Genomic DNA, 12,969 nt, shown 5'->3' with positions numbered 1-12,969 from the left:
TAGGGAAGAAACAACTATAATACGTATAATGTATTTGTGAAGCAATTATAGTTTGTATTGCCTTTTTAAAGTTGCAGTTACCTCTAGAAAACGCAAACAGCGCCATGCCGAGTAATCTAGGCTTAATTCATAGATAACTGGCGCTGTCTTCATTTGTGGAGATTGTCACACTGGAGATAACTACTGTTAAATTGAAAACTAAATATTGCATCTTTGCATTTTTCTGTTTAATGTGATAGTGTGTTTGCTACAATTATCTTGCTAGTTGTGCAGGGTGACATTAACCTTTCACTTGAAGGAAGCTAGACTGCATGGAAAGGTTCCCGTAAAATAAATATTTGGTTATTTTATTTTATTTGTGTCATCATTGTGTGTTGGGGGTTTGGGACCACCTGTCTCTCTGCTGTGGCGTGGGAAAAGAAGAAGCTGCTGGAGATGTCTATTAAGGTGAAGAAAACCCACACAAGGTAGATTCTTACCAACAACACACAAACATTTACATACTTTTTAAGGGGTGTTACAGGAACATGACAAAGAGTTCAACGTGTTGAATCGGTCTCCAAATTCCCCAGATCTCAATCCGATTAAAAGTGTGGGATGTGCTGGAAGAACAAGTCAGAGCCATGGAGGCCCCACCTCACACCTTACAGGACTTAAATGATTTGCTGCCAACGTTTTGGTGGCAGATAGCATAGGACACTTTCAGAGGTCTTGTGGCGTCCATTCCTCAATGGGTCAAAGCTGTTTTGGTGGCACGAGGCGGACCTACACAATATTAGGCAGGTGGTTTTCATATTGTGGTTGATCGGTGTATAGATAAATAGATATATCTTCATTGCAAGTCAAGTGCACAGATTTATTCTTAATTTTGAATCATTATGGATACTAATGCCCACCACTATGTATCTCTTGTTTGTTTTGTGACTAGCTTAAATTCCTGTACAACTGATTTCACCTTGTATATTGGCAATTATTGTTATTTTATGTTTTAAAATATAACTAAAGTGATTGCTTACAGTTTGTTTTCTTGTACACAACAAAAAAGGTTGTCCCCAGCTGCAGGGAATCCCCAGATGCACCCACAGTTCTGATAAAACAGATCCTATGTTTAGCGAACAGTAGCTTTGTACTGTTATTCCAGGAACAATCTGAACTATTGTTGGTGATAACACAATGCTACTCCTAATACAATGAACTGAAGCTCTATTACTAATAATATTGTGAGATAGAGTTCTTGCACTTGATGTCAGAAGCTGACTGCCTGTGGATCGGTGGGAGAGGTAAATGTTAGCGTCTGAAAAGGCATCTGCACGGCACAGTCTCCATCAGTATTGGGGTTTACTTTGTATACTTGCATTCAGGATCAGCAGCTGCTCTGTATACTGCCCTGTTATCAGGTCTGACTAACATCAAATTTAACTCTGTTGCTACCAGATGGTTAACATTATTTTGCTTCTAGATTTCCAATAATGGCTGCAAGAGAGTAAAATATATATAGTCTATAGTCTCAGTTATTTAAGGATGCATTCAATTGATTTTTAAAATAAGTATTACTTGGATCATTGAATAATTAAACATAACATTACAGCTTTGTAATCAATGTATTATTAGTATACTTATAGTTAAAACAAAAAATCGAATGAACCATACAAGCTCAAGGGGTTGTCTACCTGCTGGAGAGCTTCAGAAGTGCTAACAGTTGTTCTTTAAAGCAGCGGTCCCAAGTACGAATAACTACAGACTGTGGAAAGCTAAATTGAAGAACTGGAGGTACCCCACTACTGCCAGTTTCCACCGATTTCTTGGTCAAGTTACAAATTGCCGGATTGCTTGAAAGCCAGTTGAGAAACTCAATTGAAAACTCCCCAAACAAAAGAGGTGCCTCTGGCAGACAATATGCCTCACATTTCACACCTGTTGGCTATTAGCATTCAGGAAATACCAACCCAAAATCATTTGCAATTGTTGCTGGAGAAAGATGGTGGAGTTTGGCCATTTCTTTTGAGAGATCTATTACTGTGGTCCTCCTCCAAGTCCCGCACTGCCATAGGTTTAGAGCTTGATTGGCCCTGGTCTCCATCTCAGAGCAGGAGGTGATGCAGATGTTTTGCACAACCTCCTGCTCTGAGAGTGAGTCCATGTAAGACATGATTTAGTGCCTGTAACATCCTGAACCTATTTATGCACTGTCTGGTCTGCACATTATGGCCACAACCTATTTCCAGTCTATAGGCTCAAATGTATTAGGGATTACACTGCCAACAAGTGGCATGATGTTAAGTTCGCCTTTTATAGAGTCTCAGGGATATGTAATGTCTTGGGAATCATTCATGTTACTCATTGTACTCATATTGTGGCTGAAAGCACATCACTTGAGGACAGAGGTTTATGTCAGCAGACATCATTACCACTCCCTCATGAAATCATTAAAATTATGAGTGTGATGTCTGGCTATCATAGGTCGTGCCATGATGCCTATATCCTGCGACAGTCAGACCTCTTACAGATGTTTAGCAGGAGGGAAATGCCAAAGGGCTGGCAACTAGGTATGTTTTTATTTTATTTACTTTACCCTATGCTTCACATGTGCTGAATGCAATATAGGTTGAGTGATGTTGTCATATCTGCTGTGTGTCTCTTCAAGTGATTCCCACAGTTCTCATCAAGGGTGAACCTCACATTGTGATCAGACTTTGTCTTGCCTGAGGGGACAATCTACTGGCCCCCAACCTCCTCACTCCTCTCTCCGCACTTCTGCTCTACCTACTGAGATCCCCCAACCTCCTCCTCACTCTCCTCAAGCCCTTCTCCTCCCACTAGCCATCCTCCAAACTAACGCAAAATCAGAAACAATACAAACACTTAGAAGCACACAACATTGACATAAAAATAAGACACATAACAGTGAAAATGAAAAACACAAGGGGGTATATTTACTAAGCTGCAGGTTTGAAAAAGTGGAGTAGTTGACAGTTAGAATCTGATTGGCTGCTATAGGCAACATCTCCACCTTTTCAAACCCGCAGGTTAGTAAATATACCCCAAGGACAAATAACTTGAACAGCAAAAATAAACAAGACCACTCACCAAATCACATATGAAACAAAATATACCAACCACAGCACTCTCCTAGCACAAACTCCTGAAACCCCTATCAACAAATACGCAGGCTTATATAGTGCCGGTGAGGTAGAAGTCGTGATTTCTGTGGGGGTTTTTTTTTTACATTTTTGCATTTACTGCAAGTTGCCAGTGGTTTGGAGTTTTTGGGTGGGTTTGAACTCACTGCAGATTGTCACACATTTACGATTTCAGTTTTAAGTATCCAAACTCTATAGCATGAGGGTGGCCAAATGCTCACATACTGCTGTCCAAATTGAACTGCAACTTCATAGTCCCATACGTGCAAAAATATAATTTTTTAATTTGTCTAGAATACAGTTTTAGCAAGAGGACAGAGGATGTAATTTTACTTTTTATTCCTTTCATTTTTCTATGTAAATGCGCAATTTAAAAAATATTATTATAGACATTGCTCTGTCAGTATGTAGGCATTGATTTTCATAAGCATGAGCCACACTGTAAAACACATTTCCCTGTTGATATATCTGCTACTCCCACTTGTAACATTGCTAAACCAGCTGTACTGTTACTTTTTCAATTTCACAGAGAGGGAAAGTACCAAGCAGCTCTGAGTTAGAGCAGTATATTGGGGTTACTTTGGGTCTCCAGAGCTCCTGGAATCCTCTTGCAGTTGCTATCGAATTTTGTTTGCAATTAAAAAAGGCGCCAGTAACCTTTACAGTACCATTCTGTGGTCAAACACAGAATGTAAGATAAAGTGCTTGAAAAAAAACAAAAACTTTTTCAACAAATATGTAACATATATGTAAATGATGTACACTCAAATTGAACAGACCACAATGGCTCTCAAATTGAACAATAAAGATGAAGAGAGATAACGCTCTAAAACAAATAAGTATATATTGTTCTATTACTACACATATACTGATATCTTAACTAAAATATATTATCTAAACAATATAATATTGTTGCTAAATTCAGATTTAATCATGTCGTGAACATAGAGAGCTTGCAGTTATTTATAAGGGATAATTCATAACTGCAGTGTAAATAGGTTGTATCAAATGAATCTATTGATAAGTTAGTGTGACATGGTTCTCTTCGAAGCTGTTAGATCAATGGGTTTTGTGTATGTTAAGCTACCCAGAGGGGGCTGGTAGATAAGGGTAGCACCTTATACCATTTATGGCAGGACGCAAATGTGAACGCCTTTGAGGATATCTCTTGCAAGCAGGGCCGGTGCTAGGGTCTATGGCGCCCTAGCCTAAATCGGCGCCCTCTCCCCCCCCCACAAAAATCGGCGCCCTCCTCCCTCCTCACCCCGTCTTTTCTTACCTTGTCTCACCACCACCGCCTCTCTGCTCTGTCTCCTCCCCTCCACTCACTGACACTAGTGAGTGGAGGGGAGGAGACGGAGCAGAGAGGCGGCGGTGGTGAGCAATAGCCCTTCCCCCCCCCTCCCCATGCATCTGAATGCTGTGCGGCGGCCGTGACAGGTATGGTCAGCGGTCGCCGCATAGTTTTAAAATTAATTTCCAGTTCTGTGGCGCCCTCCAGAGCCCGGCGCCCTAGGCAAGTGCCTAACCTTGCCTAATGGGAGCACCGGGCCTGCTTGCAAGACAATGAAATCTAACACATGTTTGGATGGCCCCAGACATGCCGACTGCAGAGACTGGGTTGTATGTTAATGACAGATTCAAGCTGAATAGGGTCCTGTAGCTGGGTTTTAAAACTATAGTGGAACTGTAAGTCTGGGTGCACTCTGAGGGAGTCATTTGATTGAAGAGGTTCCATTTTTTCTGCTTCTCCCAGCACCAGAAACTTGATTCTAAGTGAGGTATCAATTCTGTGTTTTATCCTTTTTATTTTATAAGAAACAATTGCACTAGATTTGTATGTCTTTTATTATCTTTTTATCTTAAGCATTGTGGATGTATTTTCCATATTAAATTACACTTAATAAGTTCTAGTCTCTGTGTTCTTACGAATTCACGTGACAGTTTGGTCCAGACACTACCTAATTAAAACTGTGCAAACCTTGTGGTTTATGTGAACTCTGATTAAAGTAAATTGTGTTAGATTAATGCTAGGGAGAACCGAAGGCTTCCTAAATAAGAGTGTCAGCTCTTGTTCGAAAAAAACCTTGGTGGTGGTAATTAGCAGGGCCACCATCAGGGGGGGTACAGGGGGTACCAGCGTATGGGGCCCGGGCTCACCAGGGGGCCCGCTCTCTAATCCCGGCGTCCCCACTGCTGCATTGATCCTGGCTGTCACAGCCAGGCAGCTTTCAAACACAATCGCAGGGGAAGGATCGTTCCACCCCTGCGATCATGTGATCCGTCCCCCTCTTCCTGTCAGCTGACCTCACACTGAAGTACCTGCCGATGATATAGGAAGAAGCAACAGAGAAGCTGCAGCCTGCAGGAATCAACATGTAGGTAAGTATTTTTTATTTTAAAAGAGATAGAGGTACTTAATGGAGGGATAAAGACACCTAGGAGTTACACAGAGAGAGAACTGGCTTAAGGGCTGAGCACACAAAGGGAGATTTATTGTTCATATGCAAACCCAGGACAGACTAAGACACCACTTCCATCCATTAGTGAGGTTATTTCTGGGTTCCTGTATGTACACCACTGAAAAATCATCCACACCACTGCCTGATACATGTGTCATTATTAATCAGAAGTGTAGTTATCCAGAGGGTCAGGTGTGAGAGTAGTTTATAAGTGATTCATACTGTATACTGAATTAACACAATTAGAGTAAGGTACATTACTGTGATCAGCCACCTATACCAGTTAGGAACTGCATGATAATATCTGAATTTAGTAGTAATTATGTTATTAGCAGGGCTGCCAAGAGGAATTCAGGGCCCGGGTACAACAAATTCATGGGGCCCCCCCTCATAGTCGAGTAAGCCCCCAAAAATTTTGTGGGTGTGGTCATACATTCAGGGGCGTGGCAATGCGCCGTTGGGGCGTGGCTAGCCTAACGGGGCGCAAAAAATTACGGGGGTGTGGTTATACATTTGGGGGCGTGGCAATGCGCCGTTGGGGCGTGGCTAGCACATCAAAATCACTAGGTCCTGAATTCACCAGAGCGTCACATATGTCCCAGCACTCCTGACTTTTAAGACATCTAGCACCACAGTGTAGTATACAAAGAATGCAGTGTGTACAGAAAGAGTTCAGTCTTTGCCCGCACCTTACATTGGGCACAACACTCCATTGTCCCTACTAGAATCACAACATTTCACACACTCTGCTGTTCTCTCCTACCTGTTCTTCTCACTTTCACCACCTGTGACTGCTGCTTTCTTTAGTTGCGGCTTGTCCGGATCCTGGAATGTTGAAGGACCTATTTGGAAGAAAAAAAATGGCTACATTTAGAAAATTACAGCCAGCCCCGGCGTTAAATCAATAGCACCCACGATTAATAATTAGACCTTCCTCCAGCCCCAACATTAAAATAATACTATTCACATTTAATAAATAAACCTATTTCCTTCCTGCAAACAGCAATACCTATTTCCCGCAACCATCACTGCCATTAAATAACTCTTAGTCACATTTAATAAATAGACCTCATTCTTCCCAAACTCACCCCCATATTCAATAGCCCTCAAACCACCCCATCTTAAATTAATAGTCCCCACTATTAAATTGCCTCACCATAACCCTACAAACAAAATAGCGCCTATTAATTAGCCACCACCTACCTCACACACTACATTGCAACAAGCCCCCTGTTCCATTACTCACACATTACTGTGCCCCTTCATCACAACTACACTGTGCCCCCTTATGCTCACACTGCGCCCTCCATGCTGCTTTCCCCCCTTCTTTTTTACTTTGTGCGTCTCTCCCCTATTTTCTTTTACTGTCAGGCTCTGTCCCCTTTTTTTCTTTTACCGTCAGGCTCTGTCCCCTTTTTTCTTTTACTGTCAGGCTCTGTCCCCTTTTTTTCTTTTACGGTCAGGCTCTGTCCCCTTTTTTTCTTTTACTGTCTGGCTCTGTCCCCTTTTTTTTCTTTTACTGTCAGGCTCTGTCCCCTTTTTTACTTTTACTGTCAGGCTCTGTCCCCTTTTCTTGTTTTACTGTCAGGCTCTGTCCCCTTTTTTTTCTTTTACTGGCAGGCTCTGTCCCCTTTTCTTCTTTTACTGTCAGGCTCTGTCCCCTTTTTTTCTTTTACTGTCAGGCTCTGTCCCCTTTTCTTCTTTTACTGTCAGGCTCTGTCCCCTTTTTTTTCTTTTACTGGCAGGCTCTGTCCCCTTTTCTTCTTTTACTGTCAGGCTCTGTCCCCTTTTTTTTTCTTTTACTGTCAGGCTCTGTCCCCTTTTCTTCTTTTACTGTCAGGCTCTGTCCCCTTTTTTTTCTTTTACTGTCAGGCTCTGTCCCCTTTTTTTCTTTTACTGTCAGGCTCTGTCCCCTTTTTTTCTTTTACTGTCAGGCTCTGTCCCCTTTTTTCTTTTACTGTCAGGCTCTGTCCCCTTTTTTCTTTTACTGTCAGGCTCTGTCCCCTTTTTTTCTTTTACTGTCAGGCTCTGTCCCCTTATTTTCTTTTACTGTCAGGCTCTGTCCCCTTTTTTCTTTTACTGTCAGGCTCTGTCCCCTTTTTTCTTTTACTGTCAGGCTCTGTCCCCTTTTTTCTTTTACTGTCAGGCTCTGTCCCCTTTTTTCTTTTACTGTCAGGCTCTGTCCCCTTTTCTTCTTTTACTGTCAGGCTTTGTCCCCTTTTTTCTTTTACTGTCAGGCTTTGTCCCCTTTTTTCTTTTACTGTCAGGTTCTGTCCCCTTTTCTTCTTTTACTGTCAGGCTCTGTCCCCTTTTCTTCTTTTACTGTCAGGCTCTGTCCCCTTTTCTTCTTTTACTGTCAGGCTCTGTCCCCCATTTTTTTACTCCCTCTTCTTTATAGTACTGTCCCCTTCTGTTTTCCCCCCCTTGCCTCTCCGTATCTTTCCTTACCTTTTGTCAGCTTCTTTCTTTTCTTCTCTTCTCTTCTGTCTTCTCTTCATGCTGCTTTCTTCATGCTGTGTCCTGGATGCGGCGCTCCTCACTGACTGACGGGCGTGACTTGATGACGTCACGCCCGGCGGTCAGTGTGAATGGAGAAGAGAGGAAGGAGGACCGCGGCGCCGATCACGTGAGTATTGTTTCTTTTTTTTCTTTTTTTTTTTTGTGCCAGCTCCCCCCACCAACGATCTTTGATGGACCGACCCCCCCCCCCCCCACACCCCGCGAAAAAAATAAATAAACAAATAAAAAAAAACGTAAGGTGAAAAAATAATGAAATAAAAATAAAAAAATTAAAAGCGAGGGCCCGTCCCGGGCCCCCTGGCAAGCCCGGGCCCGGGTAAAATGTACCCGCTCCCCCCCCCTCTCGGCGGCCCTGGTTATTAGAGTTATTTGCCTGTTACTGTGATTTACATTGTATGCTCCTACTCCAATCTTCAACTGAACTGTGTGTATTACATTGTTGTCTAAGTTTGCATCCATTTATCTGCTATTTTACCCAAGTCACTGCACTTCTGCTTATTAACAACCATGCTGTGGTAGTTTGCTCCTATTTACAGGGTGTGTGGGTCGACGTCTGTATATATACACGCAAATTGACCATACCCCCCAACCCTACCTCTTTTGTCAATCAGGCCAGGGGGTGTGACCACTCCTGATATCCAAGCTTATATCCATAATCCAAGCAAAATAAATCTCTTTGCATTTTACATTGCACTTCATTTTACATCCATATAAACCCATTATCACTAATAGGAGATATATATATATATATATATATATATATATATATATATATATATATATTGTGTGATCTATACCTGCTAACAAGGCTCCTTGTCATAGTGTGATAAAAGCTGACTCTGGCTTTTCCCACTTATTAGGATTTAGCAATAACCTAGACTAATGCTTAGGATGTCTTGAAGGGTAGATATCATTTGAGATGGAGGTATAGTTTTTAATAAATACAATATTGAACAAAATTCAAAAATTGTACTTTAAGGGAAAAGGCGCATAAGGGAACAATAAAGAAAGCAAGGAAATGACTTTGGTGGATATAAATACATATCCGGTTGCCTAAAACTATGTTAAATTTTAGATTAAATAATATTCCTCTCCACACTACTTGATGCACAATCACAAATCTATAATTGAGATGTAGTTCAAGTAATTCAATTGCACAGGTATATATGGCAAATCCAATATAACAATAAGTTTATATCTGTGATTCAGTCCCACAGTCCAAAATAAATCCCACTTCCAATAGCGATTCAGAGCACGCAAAGTTCAAATATGCTGCTCTTAGTAATTAATGTAGATTTGCATCAGTAATTGATGATAATGCAGTTCAGCCACATTTACATCTGCCTCCAAATACATAAGCTGGGACAGTGGTTGGGAGGGTGCAGTCGGTTAGCTCTGGGGGGGGGGGGGGGGGGGGGGGGGTGTTGGGGAGGTTGTTGTGCTGGAGGGGCCCATGCCCGTTTCGTTTGTACTGGGCCCCACGATTTCTGATGGCAGCCCTGGTAATTAGTATCGCAATGCTAGTGTGTGGCATAGATAGGGAAGGATTTAATCATTTCAAACAGACCAGGTGGTTGTGATTTGGTTAACCCTGTGTCACATATGCATCACGCAGACTCAGGTGAGTGCTGTTCGTGACAAATCATATGTGAGTGATCTGATCTCCCTTTCTCTTCCTTGAATTTATGTATCACCTGTCTCTCTGTGTGCATTGAATGAGAAGCAATTTTCCTTTGCACTCTGTACCTAATTATCATGAAGGTCATGTTGCTCTTGCTGTCGGCATTGTTCCCCATATACAGCTTCAACAAATATCAGTGACAGACATACAGACCGCTACATAGATAGATAATATTTCCTGAACACAATAAAGAGAAGCTATGTCATACTACACATTTAAGAACAACCACTACTCACTAGAACTTGACATATGCAAATATGCAACTAAATACTCAAAAGAGCAGAATGTGGCATTTGCGACAGAATAAAAGGCATACAGTACATTTGCATTCTGTATCAACGGTCTAGAAAAGACAACTAAATTTTCTGATTTTTACAAATGTCTTAAATTTTATAAGTGTTCCCCCTTAACCAGTACTGACTCTAGAAATCCAAGATAAAAAGAAGAAACACTAGCAGCATGTTACTGAAAATTTAATTTGCAACAAAACACAATCTCATAATAACAAATATTATATAATGCCTTTGTACCTACTGTAAAGTAACGCAAATATAAATATTATACTAAATGCATCATTAATCTATTTAGCTCATATTAAACTGAACAAAAATTGTGATTCTGGCATATAATACACTTTTGTACATCTGAGCATCCACACAAAGCACTAGTTTCTGAACTAGTGCTTTGTGCACTAGTAAAAAAAAAAGCTTATAAATACACTAAAAATGCAATTTGCATTCAACTTAACAAGAGCCCCTCATTCTGGAAGTCAGATGTAAGGAGCTTGAACAGAACATAGTACACAAACCTGTAATATAGTCAATCAGATTATAGCAATTTTTGAGCTTTTTTATTCATATCATTATTCTTTTCAGATGTACTAACAAACACAGAACAGATTTATGTTGAGAAAATAAATGTCACTATGTCAAAATAGCACCAATATGTATGTAATCAACTGTTTGCTACCCTTGCTGTGATGTGATGACAAGAACCATGTGACACAAAGCGCCCTCCTAGCTTCTTATTGGCTGCAGGGTAGATCTCCGTCAGTAGGAGCTTCAAGAGGACACAGTGGATTCTTCTGAGATTTCACACTGACAAAGAACTGAGCACAGCTGTCATGCCCATATCCTGCCCAAGAAGCATGCACCACCTCAGATTCCATCTAACAGTTAATCCATTCATATACTGTAAATCCACAATAACTCAGCACTATGTTGGTCATCAGCACATTATGTTCATCACAGGCTCAATGTATGAAATGTGGAATCACTTGCATTTTGTTTCTTCCCATGGAGAAGCCTCAAAGCATGAAGCCCTTATCTTTTCTAACATGTATGCATGTTTCAAATGCTACAAATTAATTTAAATTAAACAAGTGGCTTGCATCCTAAAATAAACTAAACAGGCGATCTATGTCTATCTAATGTAAATATTCCCAGACAGATGTTTATCAATGTATATAATATATTATGCACCCAAACACACACTACCAAAGGTTACAGGGTCTCTCTCTTTTTTCAATGACCCCGACCAATTGGGCCCCCTGTGCCCTGTCCCTTGTGTATATGATGAGGCGAGGGCACCTCCTCCATCACCAGCTGTCGGCCCCACAATGCTACAACGTGGGGGCGGTGATCCAGCCACACATTAACCCCTACTATGCTGGAGAGGACAACAGTAGGAGTGGTGCGTCTTGGCCCGGCACTGAGTGGGTTAAGTAGTGCAGTGGGTATGACAGTGAAATCCCGCAGCCTTATTACCTTGTCTATGGTGCCTGGTAGCAGTCTCTCCAGCAGCCTGCACAATACCACCCCGTCCTTCAGGGACGCCTGGAGAAAGCCCTCCGGGTCCGAAATAGTCTTCTTGGGAGACTCCAGCACCCCGAGTGTTATGAGCCATGTAACGGTCTGCTCGGCTGAATTCATGGCTTAGCAGCAGTGCACATCCAACCGAGCACTGCAAGAGCAAGGGGGGCAGGGGCAGCCAATGCAAGATCCCCCAAATATAGCCCCTTCCCCCCTTTCTGGATAAATCGGTTGTTGTTTTACTCTCCTAGTTGTTCACATTGAAGCCCAGGCTGCTGCTGTTTCCTCCTTTCCTGGGTAGATGCAGATGATGACGCCTCGATGCTGTAGGAAATGCAGCACGTCTGCTCCCTCGATCCCCCTCCTTCTCCTCTTCCTCCCCCTCCTATTCCTGTCTCTCCCTCTCAGCCCCCCTTCCTTTCAATCCTGGGCTTTTTGGCAGGCTGTCAAGTGGCTTTTGATTGCATACACAACCTGCAGTGCCGCTTCAGTTTAAACTCTTCAGAGGATACAGTGCCCAGCCTAGAGATCACACCAGGCTGAACTTAGCTTCTTATTTGTGCTCTAGATTCTTATTCAGAAAACTTTATTTTTAAAGGATTAAATCAAGTTGGATCACTGATTTAACATTAGATTAACACTAAAGTGTGTCCCTTACACAAATTGCAATTGTATTGGGTTAACATGGTTTAGGGCATGGAATCAGGTGGCAAAGTAGGCACAGTCATCATATTTTACCATTTTGCATAAGTACCTGTAGTTCTGTAAGAGTTAAATCTCTTTGGGCCAAATCGTACAGTGGGAATCAACAGAGGGTGGTCAGTTACATATAACACACTTTTTTCTGGCCCAACAAGGTTTTATTAGTGAAATCGGGGAGCAAAGGGGGCATATATACTATTTTGATAATTTTGAATAAGTAGCTTTAGTTTTGCAAGGGTTAAATCCTGTTGGGCCACAAATCTTATAGTAGGAATCAACAGAGGGTGGACGGTTACATCCAACCCACTTTTCTTTCGCCTGCCCCTTCAACGTTTTGGGCATGAAATCAGGTGGCAAAGTGGACGCAGAAACTATATTGATCATTTTGAATAGGTAGCTGTAGTTTTACAAGGGTTAAATTCACGTTGAACCACAAATTTGGTAATGGGAATAGACAAAGGGTTGTCAGTTACATAAGACACACTTGTGTTTTGCCTGGCCCAACAAGATTTTGGCATGAAATTAGGTGGCAAAATATTAATATAACATTATTATATTATTAATATATAATATTAACTAACTTTTACAATTGTAAAAGTGATGCAATAACATCCTAAACTAAAAAATGAGGAAAAATTGGTCAGGCCCTGATC

The 12,969-nt window shown here is 41.5% G+C and overlaps 1 protein-coding gene across 2 annotated transcripts in view; it reads right to left on the bottom strand.

Moving 5' to 3' along the window:
* ARHGEF7 (Rho guanine nucleotide exchange factor 7) overlaps positions 1-11,971 on the bottom strand; it is a 112,395-nt gene extending 100,424 nt beyond the window's left edge. Inside the window, exon 1 of one of the 2 annotated variants that reach the window (XM_075200020.1) lies at positions 11,570-11,971. In XM_075200020.1, the coding sequence (XP_075056121.1) occupies positions 11,570-11,734 (165 nt within the window). In that variant the 5' untranslated portion in view covers positions 11,735-11,971. The remainder of the gene's footprint in view (positions 1-11,569) is intronic. The other variant, XM_075200019.1, reaches the window with a different exon arrangement.
* Between the last annotated feature and the right edge of the window lie 998 nt (positions 11,972-12,969).

Source organism: Mixophyes fleayi, chromosome 2 (assembly GCF_038048845.1).
Source record: "Mixophyes fleayi isolate aMixFle1 chromosome 2, aMixFle1.hap1, whole genome shotgun sequence".
NCBI lineage: Eukaryota > Metazoa > Chordata > Amphibia > Anura > Limnodynastidae > Mixophyes > Mixophyes fleayi.
Note: the sequence above shows the minus strand (reverse complement) of the source record. Positions and strands in the feature narration are given on the sequence as shown.